The following is a 21982-nucleotide window of genomic DNA, read 5'->3' as shown; positions in this document are numbered from 1 at the left end:
TGAATTCCGTTCAGTGGGTTTTCGGTACAGGGTCGTACACAGCTTGTCATCCTCACTGAAAATTTTAAGATCCAGAAATGGTATCTCCAGGGGGTCCGACTGGATAGTAAACTGAATGTCCCGATCACACTGGTTAAGCCATTCATGGAATACATTAAGTTGAGTTATATCGCCATTCCAGATCAGTAATATATCGTCGATATATCTCTTCCATAGATCTATTTTACTGGAGAAGGGGTTGTTGTTAAAGACATGACGCTGTTCAAAATTGTCCATATACAATATCGCCAGATCTGGGGCAAATGCAGCTCCCATCGCTACTCCTTTCCTTTGGATGTAGTAGTTTCCCTGAAAATAGAAAAAATTCTTTTTCATTGCAATAGCAAGAAGTGCAATAATGAAATCCGTGGGTACCCTCATTGGTGCTGGTCTGGAGTTCAAAACTTCTCTCATCACATTCAAAGCTGGTTCCTGAGGGATGCTGGTATAAAGTGATACGATGTCACAGGTGACAAGTAATTGTTCCAAGGGGTTGAAAGATTTTTGGTCAATGATGGTAATTACTTGCATGGTATCACGTAAATAAGTCGTTGTTTGCTCAGCCAGTGGTTTCAAAAAGAAATCAATATATTTACAGAGAGGTTCTAGTAGTGAACCGCATCCGGATACAATGGGACGGCCGGGTGGATGAAGAAGGTCCTTATGTATCTTTGGTAGGGTGTATATAGTGGGTAGGCGTGGGTTCTTCTGATTGAGATAGTCAAATTCCAATTTGCTTAGATAACCAGAGTCTAATGCCTCAAGAGTGATGTGGTGAATTTCCTCCGCCAAATCCTTAGTGGGATTAGACTTGAGTAAAGAATAGCTGACACCATCGTGAAGTTGTCTCATGATTTCAGATTTGTATGTCATAGTGTCCTGAACAACTATCGCCCCACCCTTGTCAGCAGACTTAATAACAATTTCCTTATTGTTCTTGAGACTCTGAAGGGCCGCTTTCTCAACTTTGCTCGTGTTAGGTATCGTATGCTTGTAGGTTGACAGTAGGTTGTTAACATCACTTAGAACCATGTTCTCATACGCCAAAATTCTATTACTCATTGTATGAGTGGGCGGTACGAACTTAGATGGAGGACGTAGTCCAGTGATAGATTTAGAGGGAGTGTCATCGGAGTTCTTAAAGAAATATCTCAGACGGATCTTTCGAAAGAAACCATGGAGTTCTGTTTTGAGATTGAAAGCATTGGGGTGGGCCGTAGGAACAAATGACAACCCTTTGGAAAGAACGGATTGCTCCTCTGTATTCAAGGTGTATGTGGAAATGTTGACTACTGGATTAATATTGGAATTCACCACCGATATACTTTGCGTCTCGTGGAGATCTCCCCGTGGTTCTCTGGTTGAAACCGGACCTGTTTGGGGATCGCCCCCCTGCCTCTGTCCCAGTTCGTGCTCCCTGGATTCTGTTGGCCTCTCGGTGGTCCTCTTGGCCAATTGCCTCGACCCCGTGGTGGTCTCCATTGGCCTTCCCCTAAAAAAGGGAGATATCCTTGAGGGGGATACCAGTTATCCTTGTAGGTATAGTCGTAGCCTGGGCCTGGTTCTCTGGCTCTAGAGCAGCTCTGCGGACCTAGTTCTTAGGCTCTAGAGCAGCTCTGCTGACCTGGTTCTCTGGCTCTACAACAGCTCTACTGACCTGGTTCTCTGGCTCTAAAGCAGCTCTGCTGACCCGGTTCTATGGCTCTAAAGCAGTTCTGCTGACCTGGTTCTCTGGCTCTAAAGCAGCTCTGCTGACTTGGTTCTCTGGCTCTACAGTAGCTCTGTTGACCTGGTTTCTCTGGCTCTACAGCAGCTCTGCTGACCTGGTTCTCGGCCTCTAGAGCAGCTCTACTGACCTGGGTCTCCGGCTCTAAAGCAGCTCTGCTGACCTGGTTTTCTGGTTCTAGAGCAGCTGTGCTGAACTGGTTCTCTGGCTCTAAAGCAGCTCCGCTAACCTGGTTCTCTCTCTCTAAATCAGCTCTGCTGACCTGGTTCTCTGCCTCTAGAGCAGCTCTGCTGACCTGGTTCTCTGGCTCTGGAGCAGCTCTGATGACCTGGTTCTCTGCCTCTAGAGCAGCTCTGCTGACCTGGTTCTCTGCCTCTAGAGCAGCTCTGCTGACCTGGTTCTCTGGCTCTAGAGCAGCTCTGCTGGCCTGGTTCTATGGCTCTAAAGCAGCTCTGCTGACCTGGTTCTCTGGCTCTAAAGCAGCTCTGCTGACCTGGTTCTCTCCCTCTAAAGAGCTCTGCTGACCTGGTTCTCTGGCTCTAAAGCAGTTCTGCTGACCTGGTTCTCTCCCTCTAAAAAAGCTCTGCTGACCTGGTTTCTCTGGCTCTACAGCAGCGCTGCTGACCTGGTTCTCAGCCTCTAGAGTAGCTCTGCTGACCTGGTTCTCTGGCTCTACAACGGCTCTGCTGACCTGGTTTCTCTGGCTCTACAGCACCTCTGCTGACCTGGTTCTCTGCACTCACGATGCATGCACCCGACTTCGCGAAAATATATTTAAAAATAATATACGTTTATTATAAGTACAAATATGTTATTTTTATTACTATCTTAGATAATCTCTTGCCCTAATATGTATATTAAAGACACATACATATTATTTTGGAACATAAACTTTTTTGCGGGAGTCGCGCCCCAGCGCGCACGTATATGACGTCACGCGGGATCCGCCACCGCGCAGCATCTCGTACCGTAATGCGCATGTGTCGCGAATGCGCGGGAGCAGGAGTCGCGGACTGGTCGCATACCAATCGCGCACATCACGTAATATTAAATGTATATGATGTAACTGAAAAACACGCTGCCGTCGCACACCATACGCGGATCCTTCATGACTTTTCTAAAATAGCGGCTAGAATCCGCGCACCCACCGTGATGTGTATGATTTGAGTAAGCAACTCCGTAATGTCATTTGAGATGTCATCAGTGATGTCACTGACCATGTCATGAATGATGCAATATGTGACATCAGCAGTGCATTGCGGGCGCGCGAGTTATAGTTAGCAGAACTAACTATAACGTAGGAATTTCTATGGTTTTGTACGAGTGACTCATAGAGGAGGGAACTAGAGGCACGGGGAACTCAGAGCAAGCTGGCCTCCAACCTAACATGAATACACAAAAGAAGCTGCTCCCAAGTTTTTGTGACTGAAACTTAACTAAAACCTAGATGAAGATGCTGGCACCTCGCAAAAAGTGAAGGACTGTCCTCACACACCACCAGGTGTCAAGCTATTTCATCAGCAGTCCTCGCTCTCTAAAAACTTGGTTTGATAGAGAGCGGGCCTTCAACTGGAGACAGGGAGGCACTTCTAAGACTAAGTGAAGGTGAGTGAAGTTTTAAATCCCAGTATAATTGCCGAATTACATTTATTCAGAAAGGCAACTATATGGTATTAAAATTACAAAGACGGTGAGAAAAGGGGCGTATTATTACCCCCTCACTGAATTGGCTAAATTTTCGACATGTTTCTGCCTTCTTGGCCCAAAGGGTCCACAGCATTCATCAGGACAAAGAAATAAATTGGGCCCGTTCTTACTAAACTTTCCGTATGAACTTTCAGTATGAACTTACCACTGGGTAGGTTGACCTGTGTCACACTCTACCAAAGAAGATTTTCAAAAAACCTGTAAACAGAAGTGAAGAAAATGGAAAACGATTGCCATAAACATATTCGGACATGAGCGAGTAATTACCCCACATGCACAAGTTAATACATAGTGGCTATTTGTGGGTAAAACGTGTCACTGCAACTGTGAACACACAAAATCTAATTAACAACCAATGTGAGACCAAACGCACAGTCTTACCCTATGGTGGTTTGCTACACGCCCCATGGGAGGAGAGTGGAGGAGAGACCCCCTGTAGTCAAATTCTGGAAAAGGGATACAAGCACAAAGCAAGTCTGCCTCCATCAGAAATACCTATTCTTATTGATGGAGATGAGAGGATGTCACAGAAATACACATTCATACTACCATTCACTCTCTTACTATATCAAGGTGCGTCTCTCCTCATGCACCTAGGTGTGTCTGCTCTTCCTTCCTGGAGTCAAATGAACAGTGGAATTATCCGGCTTTCATAATGAACTTAAATGGTAACATTCGTGGAATGCACTTCACGTGTGTTTGTAATTATAAAGACTTTCAGTGTCCGGAGAGTGCTCTAATTACTGAAAGCTCGCCTGTCTCCCGCGTCAGCAGATTCAGAAAACGTAAGGCCCTGTGTTCATGCTTAACACCTGTGGTTGTGAGGTATCTGGTGTCCGGAGGATGCCCTAGTTACAATCACTAACAGTGCGCCTGACCCCCGCGTCAGCCGGTTCTGACAAAGAAGTACCTCAATCAAGGCTGGAGACCTGTGATGGCAAGGGCTTACGGTGTCATGAGGATGCCCTTGTTATTACTGGCAGTGCGCCTGATCTACACAACAGCCGGTCCTAACAACGGAGGGGCTGAGCGCTTGTGATTGCCCAAGGTGAAGCAGTTAAATGAAGTTAAATAGAGGGCTCAAAGAAATGACACAGGGCATTGCCTAACTCTGTCCAGGTGGAGCGGCAGCGAACAGAGTGTGACATGTTTTGCTTGTGTTTACATGTGCGCGTCCGCCCCTTACAGCTTACTCACGTGTATCACTAGAATTGTGTGAGGTTTTGGATTTTTAACAATGAATAGGGATATCATGACTAATTCAAGATCGAGGGTCTATCATGATGGTACGCAGGTGCTTCCACGTGAGATTAAAAAATGAGGAAGCGCGCGGCTGAAGAGGTATCACATTCAGGTGTTCTTAATAAGTTTAATAAAACTATCAATTCAAGAATGAAAATTCAACTTTGGTGCAAGGGTCGCGCAGCACACTTATAACTCCATTTTTTCAGGTTTACAATCATAGACATTCGAGTGGTGGTAGTTGATGCAGCAGGGGACAAGAAAAGGAGGGATTACAGTAACCCAATTCCCCACAGTTAAGTTGTATTAATGCCCCATCTGGAGCCAAGGTGTCTCGTCATTTAGTCCTGTGTCCCACATGCGTAGGGGATATACCCATTATTGCTCTCTGATGTGGAGGAACCTCTGGATATCTGGGCCTGTTTTTTTTATTATCTCTAGCACTACTCTTTCAAATTTTTATCTTTGTGGTTGTGCTCCAAGTAGTGCCTAGTCAACTTTGTGTTCGTCTTTTTGCATCTAATGGTGCTTCTGCGTTCATTGATGCGGACCTTGATATTCCTTGTTGTCATACCCACGTACATCAAATTACAGGGGCACGTCAGTAATCAGACAAAATTTTCGCAGTTACAGTTGCTTAAGTTTTTTAGTATCAATGGTTTATTGGTTTTTATGTCAACCTCTTTCGTCGTACTGGTGAGGGAACATGCCACACAACCTCCACATGGGTAGTGTCCAACTGGCCTTTGATGGCCCCACAGTGTGGTTTGGTGCTGGTTCTTTGAAAGAGGTGCTTTAGCTTGCACAAGTTCACGTATGCTTCGGTTTCATTTAAAAGCGACAAGTAGGGGAGCCCACTGTTTGTTTGCCCCATTAAGGATATGCCAGTATTTTTGTAAAATCTTTTGTACTTTGTTCGATATCGGAGTGTATGTGGTGACACATACTACTCTCTCTTTCTCTTTCTTTTCCTGGTCCTCAAGTAGAGCCTCCCGGTTACTGTTTCTGGCTCTCTTTCTTGCTTTTTGGATCATCTTTTTGGGGTAGTTTCTTTGAAGCAGTTTTTTCTCCAATGTCTCAGCTTGTTCCTCATAGGTTTCTGTACTGGAGCAGTTTCTCCGGATTCTGAGGAATTGGCCCACCAATACATTTTGTCATAACGACCTAGGATGAAAGCTCTCAAACAGCAGTTGCTGTTTTTGTCTGTGCTCTTGTTGTGAGCTTTAGTTTGGATACCATCTGTCGTCATGCTTATAACTAGGTCCAGAAAAATTGTCTGTTCCTTGCTGATCGAGTGTGTAAATTTCAGGTGTTCGTCTCTCGTATTGACCCATCTCACGAAGTCCTCCGCTTCTTCTTAGTTACCATGCCAGACGATAATGACATCATCTATATATCGCCACCAGATTTTCAATTGCGACGCATAGGGATTGTTTTGATGGAAAAAGAAGTCCACTTCGAATTGGTATGCATAGAGGCACGCCATGCTGGGGGCAAAGGTGCTCCCCCATGGAAGTGCCTCTGATCTGATGATATATTGTATCTTCATATTCGAAGAAATGTTCTTGTGAGAACCAACTCAGCGCACTCCATGATAAAATGTCTTGGTGTCATGACCTCCCAATCTTTTTCTAGTAGAATCTGTTCCACTACGCTTAAGGTGCATCTCTGCGGTATGCTGGTGTATAATGCCTCTATGTCCATGGTGATGAATAGATCTTCAGCTGAGTTGATCTCGAGGTCTCTAAGGAGGCAAAGGACATCTTTTGTGTCTCTCAGGTAAGAGGCAGATCTCTGTACATTTGGTCTGAGGAACCAATCGCAGAATTGTGATAAGGGCTCAAGGACTGAGCCTATACCAGACACTATAGGTCTTCCTGGTGGGGGCATCCAGTTTTTATGAATCTTAGGTAGAGTGTAGAACCTGGGGGTGCGTGTATTGTCAACCACCAAACCTCAGCCTCAAGTTTAGTTAGCCAATCGCTCAACAGGCCCTCATTCACCATGATCCTGATTCTGTTCATAAGTCTTGGGGTGGGATCTCTGCGGTAGACTTCATAGCTGCATCTGATAGCAGTCGGATACATTCATCATGATGCATGTATTGTATTGTATTGTAATTGCATTTGTATATTGCTTACGACCCCTGACGAGGCATCAAAGCACTTTTTCAGGGAGTATCACGCTACTCCGGGATCCTTAGAGGATAAGTGTTGAATTAGTATAGTGAAACATGCAAGTAAATTTTAAGTGGTGGATAGGTTAGTCAGTTATTTGGATTCGGAAGGATCGAGGTGGAAAAAAGGTTTGTATTTATATAGCGCTTGTTACCCCTGATGGGGTGTTGAAGCACGCTACTCCGGAAATCCATAAAAGATTAGTGGTGAATTGGTATGGTGAAATTTGAAGTAATTTGAGTGGTGGAAATTAGTCAGTTATTTCGAGTGAGAAGGATAGCGGAGGGATAGAAGAGGAAGAAAGGTTTGCATTCATATAGCACCTGTGAGAAGTTGGCCTGGTATATGCTGTCCACTAGTTATAGTGGGCACCTTGCACCAGTCCAAACAACCCCTTATTGATGATAGGTTAAAGACAACCTTTATTGAAAGCTATCCTAGTGGTAGCTATGGAGAGCAGCCTTCAGGCTAAGTCTTGAAGGAATGTAAAGCAACTTGTTTTACCAGTCTATAATCTCTTGAATGGCTAAATGAAAGACAACCACACCAGGTATATATATATATATATAAAATATACGTATTTATTTCTAAACACACTCTGCTAGTCTCTTTATGAGGCTAGAGGTCCAAACACATAAGTGACACTTCAAATAGTACGGTAAAATAGCACATATACACGTCAGGCCCTAGGGGTGAACCAAACCATATACTAAAATAGTGGTATAAGAACCACGACTTAACTAGACACAAGGCCTAGAGCCTGTAGAAGCGCTGGGACCCCAAGGAACCACCCAAAGTAGTGACACAGGGGACCCACGGGGGCAGTGTACAGTGTGAGAACACAGCTGCGAGCTCCCGTTAGCTTGTATGGGGAAAGTCGCTGTTCGATTTTTAAAGATTAGGGACACTTAGAGATGAGCTAGGACCAAACCCTTTTGGACTTAGGAAGTTCTAGGATCAACACCCACGAGAGCTCCAGAGTACTCGTGCTACCTCACCCAGGGAAGCCGGGTGCGTAGGTGTCTTTTGGTGTTGGGTCGCGTCGTCGTTTTCAATGGGAGCAGGCGAAAAAGTGCTGCTGCCGGGAAGATGCGAAGTGTCCGAGGAGATCCAAGCCTGGATCGAAGTCGAGAAGAACCTGAAAGCAGAGGGGACAGAGTCTGGGTCACTAGCCCGTGACCAGGGACACGAATGGTGAATGCCCACCAAAGTCGGGTGATTTCAGGTGAAGAAGGTGAAGCTCCAAATCTGGCTCTATGTTTGCAAAAAGTCTCCGGATGGATGGACAATTCTTATTCGAAACTCAACGGAGACAAGACTGAACTAATGCTTTTGGGAAACTATTCTTATCGCACAATAGCCACTTCCTGGCCCAACTGTCTCGGCCCCCCGCCCGCTCCCAAAGCTGAAATTGAGTCTTGGAGTGTGGGTGGATCACAACCTGGACTTCAAGAAGCAGGCAGGCAACGTAGCAGCCTGCTGTTATGGAATACTAAGAATGCTCAGAAAGATCCTTCACCTGCTCCCGCTAACTGTAAGAAGATTACTGGTCCAGACACTCATCCTCTCTCGCCTGGACTATGCTAACGCTCTCTATCTAGTTACTCCTCTGTCTACTATCAAAAAGCTTCAGGTCGTTCAAAACTATGCAGCACGGTTACTCACCAACTCTTTTAAGCGCACGTCAGCTAAACCTTCGCTCTCGGCGCTTCATCGGTTGCAGATTTATCAAAGAGTTCATTTTAAGGCATTGTGTATTACACACAAAGCCCTTTCTGATAAAGGTCCCCCCCATTATCAGATCCCTTATTCAGCCCTACCGCCCTTCCAGGTCACTTAGATCTGACAAAAAGCAGCTAGCTATAGTTCCAATAATAAAGAGAGCACGAAGCGGAGGACGCCGTTTCGTGTATAATGCTGCTAAACTGTGGAACCACTTGCCTTTGTCGATCCGTTGTGAATCGAACTATCTTACCTTCCGCAAGCTTTTAAAGACCTTTTTGTTACCTTAATCCTTTACCTGCTCTAGGGGCCGCATTAGCGCTGGGATGCTTTCGGGTAGCCATGCGCTCTAGAAATGCCTTTTAATTCAATTCAATTGACTCTTCAGTCACGAGGACCAGGAAGCGTCGAGGACAACCAAGAGCTGGATTTGAGCTGTCCCACAAAGGCTGTCGAGTGCTGCAGCGTCGGTGCCCGGATTGGACCCAACAAGCCTTGGCAACAGCAACCCACGCAGAAAGGAGAAAGATGCTTCGGTGCAGACCAGCAAGGTCTGAGGGACTCGCCACGCGGTGGGGAGTCAGGGCACTTCTGGAGCAACCAGGGAAGCCCAAGAAAATCAAAGTTGCCTTCACAGGGACCCACCAGTCGACGGACCAGGGATCGCGAAGGAGCCTTGAGCTGAAATTCAAGAAGCGGGCTCACGGAACACTCGTGAAGTGTAGGCCCACAATCTTCGGTGCAGATGGTGCTCGGGCGTGGGTTATAAGTAACCCAAAGCACGACTCCGGGAGACGTCCGGAAGTCGATGCACTTGCAAATGTGCACAGTGACCAGGAGTTCCGGTTCCACGTTACTCACGAGGGCTGTGGGTCTCAGCTTTGCTGGGGACTCGGGTCGGCCTCTGAGAAGTCTGGAAATCCTCTTCCTGGGCTGCAAATACTTCGGAGTCTGGCGGGAACTTCGGAGATGCAGACCGGCAAAATGCTTTGTTGGTGCCTGCCAAGCAGGGGAATCACTCCTTGACCCCAAGGGAGATTTCTTCAGTCCTCTAGTCTTGAGTAGAGCGTTGTAGTTCCAGGATTCAGTTACAGAGTTTCGTCCAGGGATATCTAAAGTCCTGTTGCCAGGGGTTCCTTACTTATACCTAAGAAAGGGGTTGGACTAACTCAGGAGACCCACCTATGGGAGGGTTTGGAAAGAGGGGTGGCTACACCCATTTCCTTTGTCCAGTTTCGCACCAGAGCAGGGGCTGGTAGCCCCTGCAACTGGTTTGAACTGGACTATGCACAGGGCCACCAAATGTGTCCCCAGTGCAGACTTCAAAGCACTCTTGGAGTGCGCCCACCCAGCCCCTATACACTAAAGCCTGTCTGGAAGGTGGTTACACCTCTCTGTGACAGGAAACCTATTGTCCAGGCCTCCCCTGCCGGAGTTTCGGTCAGCAGCAGGAGGCCAGACTCGTGTCTGTGGCTGCAGCATCCATTTTGTGATTCCAGGGCTCTGTTAAGCTGGTACCGGGTATACTGGTGCTGTCATGTCCCTCCCTCTAGAAGGGTGGGATCATACTCCCACACCAGTTACTGGCGTCGGGGTACGATTCCAAGGTGTTTGACACCAAACACGACATGTTTCCGTGCAGCCAGTCCAAAGTTAGCATTTACCGTTATAATGCACTTAAGAGTATATGGTCAGGCTGCACTACTGACAACCCTGAAGGATAGATTCAGAAGGCTGCAGTGGGGCTCAGAGCATGCCTGGGCACCCTCTCACACATAACTAAGCACCCTGCCTTCAGGATTGATAAGGCCTGCCACAGGGGTGACTGATAGGTCTCTATGTGCAGTGAGTGATAGGTGAAATATAGTGAACCTATATCTCTGTAAGGGGTGCATGCACCACCTTATCCAGACTGCAGTAGCAGGCCTGTGGTGTCATTTTGGAGAGCTTTCCAGGGGTGGCATTATACACGCTTCAGCCCCTGGTAGGCCTCTGGGGTACCTATGCCCTGGGTACACAGTATACCCCAGAATCGAATCTGTGGTGTACCTAAGGTACAAGGATTCCATTTATGAAAGAAAGCAGATAGGCTGGGGACCTGAATAGCAGGTTTCCAGCCAAACTAAGTCAAAAACCATCAAAACACCAGGAAAAAACGGGGGCAACCATGTAGTCAGATTCCACCTTCCTACAGCACCTGTTACCCCTGATGGGTGTTTTAGCGCTTTTCTGGGGAGTAGCACGCTACACCGGAACCCATAAAGGATTAGTGTTGAAAATTAGTATAGTGAAATATGAAGTAATTTGAGAGGTGGATATGTTGTTCATTTATTTGGATAGAGAAGGGTAGGTGGCGGGATAAAAGAGGGAAAGAGGTTTGTATTTATATAGCGCTCGCTACACCTGATGGGGTTTTGAAGCACTTTTTTGGTGAGTAGCACGCTACTCTGGAACCCATAAGGATTTGTGTTGAATTAGTAGGGTGAAACATGAAATTAATTTGAGTCGTGATATGTTAGTCAGTTATTTGGATTGAGAAGGCTTGGGGAGGGGTAGAAAAGAAAAAAAGGTTTGCATTTTTATAGCGCTTGTAACCATGATGGGGTGTTGAAAAGCTTTATTGGCGAGTAGCACGCTACTCTGAAACCCATAAAGGATTAGTGGTGAATTAGTATAGTGGAATATGGAATTTGAGAAGTGAACATGTTAGTCTGTTATTTTGATTGAAAAGGATAGTGGAGGTATAGAAGAGTGAAGGATTTAAAAAAAAAAGTGTAGGTCATAGCAGTAGGAGGAGGCTTTTGGATGAGTAAAAAGGGGTTTTGTAGGGGAAGAGTCAGAGGGAAGAGTTTCGAAAGGTTTGTTTTGGGGGATCGGTATAGTAAAAGGTGTCAGATGATGCAAGGAGGGTAAATACCCAAAATATCGATTCCAAAATATCGACTGCCCAGAATATCGAAGTTAAAATATAGAGTGGACAGAATATCGAAATTGGGGTACAAAATATCGATTACCAAAATATAGACCTTAAAAATATCGAATACCATAATATCGAATTTTAAAATATAGATTACCATAATATCGAATTTTTTTTTGTGTTATGTATGGTAGTATATGTGTTAAAATGATGTATTATTGTTGTAATGTATGTTTAATTTATTTAAACAAATGAATGTTATGTAATTTAATTATTGCGTAATTTAATTCCGTAGCGGGTTGTGGGTTTATAGGGAAATAGGGTGGGAAGTAATTTAATTATGGTTAATTAAATGTTAATTATATTTATATGTTTTGATAATTAATGAATTGATAATTAATTATTAATTGGTAATTTATTTTTATTAATTGGTAATTAATTTATATTCATTGATTAATTGATAATTATGTTAATTGTATTTGTTATTAATAGGAGCGGGTTGTGGGTTTGTAGGGGAATTGGGTGGGAAGTAAATTGATTGTCATAAAGTAAATAATTACTTTTTTTATTTATGTGTATTGATAATTAATTGATAATTAATTAATAATTGGTAATACATTTGTATTAATGGGTAAATAATTTGTATGAATTGCTAAATAATTTGTATTATTTGCAAAAATATTTTTATTAATTGATTAATTGATAATAATGTGAATTGTATTTTTTATTATTGGGAGTGGGTTGTGGGTTTGTAGGGGAATTGGGTGGGAAGTAAATTAATTGTAATAAAGTAAATATTAATTTTTTTATTTATGTGTATTGATAATTAATTTGTAATTGGTAATTAATTATTATTAATTGTTAATACATTTTTATCAATTGATAATTAATATTTTTAAATGGTAATTAATTGTTATGAATTGGTAATTATTTTTTATTAACTTTTTATCAGAATTGATAATTAATGTCATCTTATATTTAATTTAAATCATTACTTTCCCTACTTTTGCACTCTCTGGAGTGGGAATAGTATTTTTTACCTCTACGCTATCCAACGCTTTCCCTACTGTTGCACTGTTTGGAGTTGGAATAGTAATTTTTACCCCTACGCTATCCAACGTTTTCCCTACTGTTGCACTCACTGGAGTGGGAATAGTAATTTTTACCCCTACGCTATCCAACGCTTTCCCTACTGTTGCACTCTCTGGAGTGGGAATAGTAATTTTTACCCCTACGCTATCCAACCCTTTCCCTGCTGTTGCAGTCTCTGCAGTGGGAATAGTAATTGTTACCCTCCCGCTATCCAACACTTTCCCTACTGTTGCACTCTCTGGAGTGGGAATAGTAATTGTTACCCTCCCACTATCCAACGCTTTCCCTACTGTTGCACTCACTGGAGTGGGAATAGTAATTTTTACCCCTGCGCTATCCAACGCTTTCCCTAGTGTTGCACTCTCTGGAGTGGGAATAGTAATTGTTACCTCTACGCTATCCAACGCTTTCCCTACTGTTGCACTGTTTGGAGTTGGAATAGTAATTTTTACCCCTACGCTATCCAATGTTTTCCCTACTGTTGCACTCACTGGAGTGGGAATAGCAATTTTTATCCCTACGCTATCCAACAATTTCCCTACTGTTACACTCACTGGAGTGGTAATAGTAATTTTTACGCTCTCAGTATCCAACGCTTTCCCTACTGTTGCACTCACTGGCTAGAACCTAAAAAGTCTGAGAATTTGCGCTCATGTTCAAGAGCGAATACATTTTGAGATGACACCTGTTAATAGATTCAAGATCAGCTTTCTGATCAGAAAGTACTGAAAAGAAGCATTGGCAAAGCCATTGGGTCTTGTTTGAATGTGCTAACCATTGTGCAGTTAGCATATTAGAGCAAAACACTTAAGAGGGAGCCAGCAGGAGTCTACAGAAAGGGCTATAGTTGTTAAGTAGTCTACCATGCAGTCCAATGAAGGGACTGCATTAGAGTGCTGGCCAAAAAAATAAAAACACCAAAACAGCTAATAGCATTAGGTGAGAGATGAATTGCTCCACGGGAGTGATTGACGAATTCTCATTTCCAGGCTGAAGGAAGCAAACCCTCCAGCTCTGTGGGCACCCAGTTACTGGTCAGAGGGATTTCCTTGTGGTAATCTGTGGGGCACAGTTCCTAGTCAGGTTAGGGAGGGGTTGGTTATTAATACTTGTTCTAAATGTCCCACTGAAGATTACTGTCTGTACCAGCTTGGGAACAATCATGCCCCATATGGGCACAGGCTATCAAAAGGTAACAATACTAAACAAGGCCATGTAATGGGATAATGTAGCAAGTAAACTGTTTAACACCCCAACCCCCGCCCTTCAGAGAGGAATTCACAGACCTTAGAACCCAGGAGGGAGGAGGACAAACAGTGGCGGGGGCTATGTTTGCCCAAAGAAAGGGACTATGAAGTGAGATGGAAGCAGTAGTTAAGGCATACAAGTACCAAAACTTCACGGAACAATGTTACATTTATGCTATGTGGGACATTAATGTTACTTCAAAATATTCCAGGATATTCCAGGGAGCTGTTTCGTCGCCACAAATACACCGGCCTACTTGCTGCACCTCGGGAGCTCAGCTGTCAAGCCACATTCAGTCAGAGTCCTCCTATAAGTTTTAGCAAACATCACGCCCATGTAAAGGGTTATATACTAATAATGGGTCCCACAATGCAAAATCTGGTTAACTAAAACTCCTGCACTAAACAAACAGGTGATGTAAGGGGCCTGTGGCTACTTCGCGATTACAGCTGTATAACTAAGTTGCCCCTCCACACTCAGGGAATTGAATTGCATGCTATCGTTCAATCAGCTGCTGCCCCACACACACTGTCTGTCACTCCCCCACATGCACTTCATTAATTGGTGCCCACCCACGCACAGCCAGTCCTTTAGTCTTCTTCACAACTCTGACCCGTTCACCCTTAACACTGAAATAGCTACATTTTTTCGAAAAAATCAAACTTAGAAGCTACTTCGAAAATTCAAGCACTGAAACATGAGATTCAGACAACACTGGACTGAGAAAGAAGTCCACTTTTGTGCCACCGACACAGTCAGTCCCATGCCATGTGCTGACCTTTGAACAGGCGGTACTGAAGGAAATAGAAACAATTGACTTCCAGAACATTAAAGGCTTTCAGAACCTGAATAAAGGTGATATCAAAGCACTCATGGACTTGAAGGAGAATACTGAACTTGTCATTAAAACAGCGGGCAAGGGCGGTGCAATTGTTGTCATGAATAAAGACATGTATCATGGTGAATGTATCCGACTGCTATCAGATGCAAACAGCTATGAAGTCTACTGCACTGATCCCACCCCAAGACTTGTGAACGGAGTCAGGATCATGGTGGATGAACGATTTGATAACTAAACATGAGGCTGAGTTTTTGGTGTATGACAATCTACGCCCCCCAATTTCTACACTCCACCCAGGATTAAAAAAAACAGGATGCTCCACCAGGAAGACCAATAGTGTCTGGTATAGGCTCAGTCCTTGAGCCTTTATCGCAATTCTGCGATTGGTTCCCCAGACCAACTGTACAGAGATCTGCTTCTTACCTGAGAGACACAAAATATGTCCTTTGCCTCCTTAGAGACCTCGAAATCAACTCAGCTGAAGATCTATTCATCACAATGGACATAGAGGCATTATATAGCAGCATACCGCAGCGACACACCTTAGGCGTAGTGGAACAGATTCTACTAGAAAAAGATTGGGAGTTCATGACACCCAGACATTTCATCATGGAGTGCACAGATGGCTCTCACGGAAAATTTCTTCGAATATGAAGATACAATATATCATCAGATTAGAGGCACTTCCATGGGGGAGCACCTTCTCTCCGAGCATGGCATGCCTCTATGCACACCAATTCGAAGTGGACTTCAACTTCCATCAAGACAATCCCTATGTGACGCAATTGAAAATCTGGCGGCAATACATAGATGATGTAATTTTCGTCTGGCATGGTAACCAAGAAGAAGCGGAGGACTTCGTGAGATGGGTCAATACGAGAGACGAACACCTGAAATTTACACACTCGATCAGCAAGGAACAGGCAATTTTTCTGGACCTAGTTATAAGCATGACAACAGACAGGATCCAAACTAAAGTTCACAACAAGAGCACAGACAAAAACAGCTTACTGCTGTTTTAGAGCTTTCACCCTAGGTCGTAACGACAAAATTTACCGGTAGGCCAATTCCTCAGAATCCGGAGGAACTGCTCTAGTACGGAAACCTATGAGGAACAGGCTGAGACAATGGAGGAAAAACTGCTTGAAAGACACTACCCCAAAAAGATTATCCAAAAAGCAAGAGAGCCAGAAACAATAACTGGGAGGCTCTACTTGAGGACCAGGAAAAGAAAGAGAATGAGAGAGTAGTATGTGGCACCACATACACACCGATATCGAACAAAGTACAAAAGATTGTACAAAAACACTGGCATATCCTTAATGGGGCAAAAAAACAGTGGGTTCCCCCGCTTTTCGCTTTTAAACAAAACAGAAGCATGCATAATGAACTGGTCCACGCTAAAGCACCTCTTCCAAAGAATCAGAACCAAACCACACTGTGGGGCCATCAAAGGCCAGTTGGACACTACCCATGTGGAGGTTGTGTGGCATGTTCCCTCACCAGTATGACGAAAGAGGTTGACATAAAAACCAATAAACCATGGATACTAAAAAACGTTAGCAACTCTAACAGCGAAAATGTTGTCTATTTACTGACGTGCCCCTTTAATTTGATGTACGTGGGCATGACAAAAAGGAAGATCAAGGTCCGCATCAATGAACACAGAAGCACCATTAGATGCAAAAAGCCGAACACAAAGTTGACTAGGCACTTCTCGGAACACAACCATAAAGATACAGATTTGAAATGGGTAGTGCTAGAGATAATCAAAAAAACAGGCCAGATATCCAGAGGTTCCTCCACATCAGAGAGCAACGATGGGTGTATCTCCTACGAATGTGGGACACAGGACTGAATGACGAGATACCTTGGCTCCAGATGGGGAATTAATACAACTTAACAGTGGGGAATTGGGTTACTGGAATCTCCCCTTTTCTTGTCCCCTGCTGCATCAATTACCACTGCTCGAATGTCTGATTGCAAACCTGAAAAAATTGAGTTATAATTGCGCTGCGGGACCCTTGCACCAACGTTGAATTTTCATTCTTGAATTGTTAGTTTTATTAAACTTATTAAGAACACTGGGATGTGATACCTCTTCACCCGCGCGCTTCCTCATTTTTTAATAACACACGAATGCACCTGCGTACCATCACGATAGACCCTCGATCTTGAAATAGTCATGATATCCCTATTCATGATTAAAAATCGAAAACCTCACACACCTCTAGTGATACACGTGAGTAAAATGAAAGGGGCGGAGCAAGCACATGAAACACAAGGAAAACATGCCCCACGCTGTACACTGCCGCTCCGCCTAGACAGAGCTAGGCAACGCCCCGTGTCATTTCTTTGAGCCCTTTATTCAACTTTATTTAACTGCATCACCTTGGGCAATCACAAGCGTTCAGCCACTTCCGTTGTTAGGAACTGCTGTCGTGTAGGTCAGGCACACTGCCAGTAATAACAAGGGCATCCTCATGACACCGGAAGCCTTAATTGAGGGCCTTCTTTGTCAGAACCGGTTGACGCGGGGTCAGGCGCACTCTGTTAGTGATTGCAACAAGGGCATCCTCCGGACACCGTATACATCGCAAGCACAGGTGTTCAGCCTGAACACAGGGTCTTACGTTTTCTGAATCGGCACTACAAGACCCACAAACCAACGCGGACACATTTGAGTTGCCCATTGGAGGGCTCATATTTTTAAGTGGGTGGTGTGGCATCTATGCCAAAATGACTGTCACGCCTCTGAAGAGTGCAAAGAGCATGAAACACGTCAGGCGTGAATCGACAGGCATGCTGTAAACTGGATCCGCCTGCCGATCCGGCTCTCACCTCATGAAGGTTGCTGTAGTGGATGTCAGAGTGTGTCTCCACAGGTGGGAACCTTGGAGCTTTGATATATACATATACATATACATATATATATATATATATATATATATATATATATATATATATATATTTATTAATTAAACATTGATATTTTTGTACGTTTTTTACAATATTAGTGTGAAACGAGATTTTTAAAAAAATTTTTGTACCTACCATTATAAGTATAGGGAAAGAATATTTTTGTAAACCAATATTTTTGACAATATATTTGTTACACAATATTATTGTTGTTGATATTGTGTCAGTAATTCCTGCTTTTTAGGTGCTTGACATCAAAGTCTCACTGACCCTAGAGAGATAGTAGTAGTTTCTGCGCTGGAGCTGTCAGTCACACAGTAATGAAGAGAGAGCAGCAGAATAAGGGATGGCAGACTTGGGTATCAATGATTCATAGCCAGAGCACTGAACTGTAGTGCACTGGAAGCAACACAGGACAGGGGCCCTTTTGGTTTAAATCATTCCATTCTGGAACTGAATATATCCAAAATGAAAGTAAATCATAAAAATGTATGCTATGCAATTGTATAGCATTGTTATTTCTTTTAAGACTAGGATGTCCACCCCGCTCCAGGTCAGCAGGGACACTGTCTCCAGTCCTGAGCTTTTCAAATACAAATCATTGCTTTCAGGTGAGCTAGTCGAACAAGTTCTATGGAAGAAAAGCAAGACTGCAAACCCAGAATGCATTAAGTGATCACACGAACCTTAAGGGCTGGAAACAGTGTCAGTAATGACTGGGAAATACATGGTCAACCTCTTCAACGCTTCAAAAACAAGTTTCACTTTGAATTCAAGCAGCCAGTAGTAACGTTACATATATACACAATGTAACTGATAATCAGGGGCGTATTTTGGTCAGAAAAGGTGGGGTGTTGAGCTTCAGATTTCCGAACAATTACACTGGCATATCCAGCTAAAATACAATAATACGACAAGCAGGGCATGAGGCGGACTTAATGGCCACTGGATAGGAAGAGAAATGTTGGTTTTTAGGTGTAGTAAGTGCCAGGAAACATAGTATATATTTTTTTTAAAGTATGTGTTTACAACAGTGTGTATATTTAAAAATCCATGTGAAATCTGACAGACTCACCATACCCAACTGAGAGTGCCTGTTCCCTACCATTTACTGCAAAATACATTTAATAGGGCGGGTGTAACACCCTAAACACCCACCTTGAAGCTTCGCCCCTGCTGTTAATTGTAGAAAAAAGATGCCCATCACGTCACTTCTGGTGAAGGCAAGATTTTCAGTTTAACACACAATACAAATAGTGAACTGGTGGTCATGGAAAAATGAGGAACTGAATACAAAGAACAGGTGAAAAATAGAAGAATGCTATAATCAACTATTCTGAGTGTGGTTAATAGAAATAGAACAAAGTACTCTTGATGCGGATTCCCATCAACTGCCAAGGGAGGCCAGTGTCATCACTTGGTAATCCTTCCTTCCTGTCACTACTCCTTTTAGCCAAGAGGCCAGTGTAGTAGGCAAGATCAGAGCAGAGTACAAGTTCCAAGGAGAAATCGACCAAGAGTGGCCATATGTATTCCTGTTGACAGGTACTATGTGTAGTGAGTGCAGTGCAAGTGAAAAAAAACTATTAAAAAGGGAGTTGGACAGGGAAAACTATGTTTATTGAATATCTCTGTTCCAATCCGACTAAAAAGAAGAATTGTAGCGGCAACTTTTAGCAAATAGGTTTCACTCCTGACTTGTGTGAGCGTCAGACCTCATGGTGAGGTCTGACGCTCACACAAGTCAGGAGTGAAATATACCCTACTTGCTGTGAGGTCGATAGGTACCAGGTTGTATCACTTAACAACTTGCCATTTTTTCCACTTTTTCTTGTTTTTCACTTGCAGTAGCAATTATGTATTGGTCCTGAAGAAAGCCGGGAAAATAGTCCCAACTGGCTGAAACTAGTTGACCCCTATATGATGCAACCTATTTGCTAAAAGTTGCCGCTACAATTCTTCTTTTTAATCGGATTGGAACAGAGATATTCAATAAACATAGTTTTCCCTGTCCAACTCCCTTTTTAATAGTTTTTTTTCACTTGCACTGCACTCACTACACATAGTACCTGTCAACAGGAATACATATGGCCACTCTTGGTCGATTTCTCCTTGGAACTTGTACTCTGCTCTGATCTTGCCTACTACACTGGCCTCTTGGCTAAAAGGAGTAGTGACAGGAAGGAAGGATTACCAAGTGATGACACTGGCCTCCCTTGGCAGTTGATGGGAATCCGCATCAAGAGTACTTTGTTCTATTTCTATTAACCACACTCAGAATAGTTGATTATAGCATTCTTCTATTTTTCACCTGTTCTTTGTATTCAGTTCCTCATTTTTCCATGACCACCAGTTCACTATTTGTATTGTATGTAAGGATAGGGGATTTGAACTGTTGTGTTGGTCACTAAACTTTTCCCTTAGACCCTTTCTTCCCCCTCGGGGGATTTATATTGATGAAGATTTTCAGTTTGCCAGCTTCATCCAACCTGCTTCATATGGAGAGCAAAGTGGTGGATGCCTGATGTACTGCTCCAGTGAATGATTTTTCTTTGAATTCTGGGACTTGTAGTCCTGTTTTATAATGAAATAAGCAAGACTACAAGTCTAAAGAGAAAACCTTAACTGGAGCATTACATCAAGCATGGACCAGGGAAACTTGGCAGGGCTGAACATCTGATGGATCCAGTGCTTCTTGCTAGCAGGTCCTTTTCTGCATCCATTCAAAAACCTTATCTCTAACATTGCATCAAACCTTAAGGAATCAGACAGCTCTGCGTACTTTGCTATTTCTTTGTTATTTGTTATTTAGTTCTAACTAATGCATCTATTCTCTGAAAATGAGAAAACTTGCTGCAAAGTTAATTTGTCATCCAACAACAATCAAGATAATTTGACTTTACAAAAGGTCTCATTCAGAATGAACCAACCCTCCCATGTGTCACTTCATTATCCCTTCAAGATCAGCCATGCCCACTTCTATTCACTACCAATGTCAAGACTATAATATAGCGTCTGCCTTTGAGGATCTCGCGAAGAGGAAAATAATTAGAAGAATGCGTGTAAATAGAGCATTAAATGAAACAGTTGTCAGATGTAGATATAATGTAATTTTTATTTTTAACAGTTTCCAAAGAAACAATGTCCACATTGCTACAATGACCACAATGAAAAAGCAACCCGCAACAGAGTATAAATTAAAAAAAAATAATAATCCCTGGTCCCAGTGAGGTCCACTTATGGGAACTAAAAAGAAAATGTACTCATTTCTGGTTGACCGAGAGTTTACATATCCGTTTTGATAGGCCCCAAACAGTTTTTAGGTAGTCTAGTGGTACTGAAACAAACAGATATTCGAAAATATAGTTTGAAAGTGAATGTATTTTACCTGATCTCGGTGAGGCTAGTACAGGATCGTATTAACCTCCCTATGTCCTCAGCACAACGGTCAGTAAGGAGGTTGGCGCTCAGGTTCAGCTTCTTGAGGGTTGTGCAGTTTTCAAGGCACCGAAGTTTGCGGCAGCTGTCATCAGCTAGACTGTTCTCCGCAAGCCTACAGAAGAGAGACAGGTCCTAAGAAAAACTGTGGTCCTGCTCTTTTTTTTTTTTTTTTTACAAATTAAAGCACTGAATCAGTAAAAGCGGTGTCAACATTAATGTTACATTTACAAAACAAAATTTTGAAATTCTTGAAAGACGGTTAGCAACTGCAATCAAACTAATCTATGGAATATGTGCCGGCCCCATAAAGATAGTGATTGCTTCAGACTCTGGTGCCTATTACATCCTTGAACATGCAGCCCTTGTAAATGGTTTGTAGAACAAATAGTTACTAAGAAAGCTCTCTTGTAAAACAAGACTTTTCACAGAATGCTGGAAGCCCAGGTGACTGGTTTCCAGTACATGTATTTGAACAATTCAGTGAAGCTTTTTTTTTAGAAACGTAATTTTTCATTTTGCAGAAAAGAAAAACAAAAAGAAGAGCATACAAATACAAGCAGGTGGAGCATTACGTGTTCGGCCAAACATTGTCTACAGAGTTGCATGGTACATGATCATACCTATGCAGTTCAAATAACACAACATGTATTACACACAATCCACTTCTAGTGCAAAGGCTTCAAGATAATTCAGGTCATCGCAGAGCGGTGATGTCTAAGTACTCCTATAGGATCTTCAATTTCGTTGGTGTTTCCTGCCATATCTGTTCATAGGCGTTACTGTCCAGAGTAAGTAGATAGGAACGCAGTGACTGCCATATATCTCAGGGTCTGGACGTAGGTGGTTGAAAAGGTTGCATATAGCTCACTGTTTGTGTTGCAGTATACCAGGCTCTTAATCCAGGTTTGTCT

The 21982-nt window shown here is 43.2% G+C and overlaps 1 protein-coding gene across 3 annotated transcripts in view; it reads right to left on the bottom strand.

Moving 5' to 3' along the window:
- The window catches only part of LOC146775835 (NACHT, LRR and PYD domains-containing protein 12-like), a 497684-nt gene that overhangs the window by 13568 nt on the left and 462134 nt on the right, over positions 1–21982 (bottom strand). For all 3 annotated transcript variants that reach the window (XM_085637540.1, XM_085637541.1, XM_085637542.1), the window contains one exon: positions 21019–21183. In XM_085637540.1, the coding sequence (XP_085493666.1) occupies positions 21019–21183 (165 nt within the window). The remainder of the gene's footprint in view (positions 1–21018; positions 21184–21982) is intronic.

This window comes from Triturus cristatus, chromosome 12, assembly GCF_964204655.1.
Source record: "Triturus cristatus chromosome 12, aTriCri1.1, whole genome shotgun sequence".
Classification (NCBI taxonomy): Eukaryota; Metazoa; Chordata; class Amphibia; order Caudata; family Salamandridae; genus Triturus; species Triturus cristatus.
Note: the sequence above shows the minus strand (reverse complement) of the source record. Positions and strands in the feature narration are given on the sequence as shown.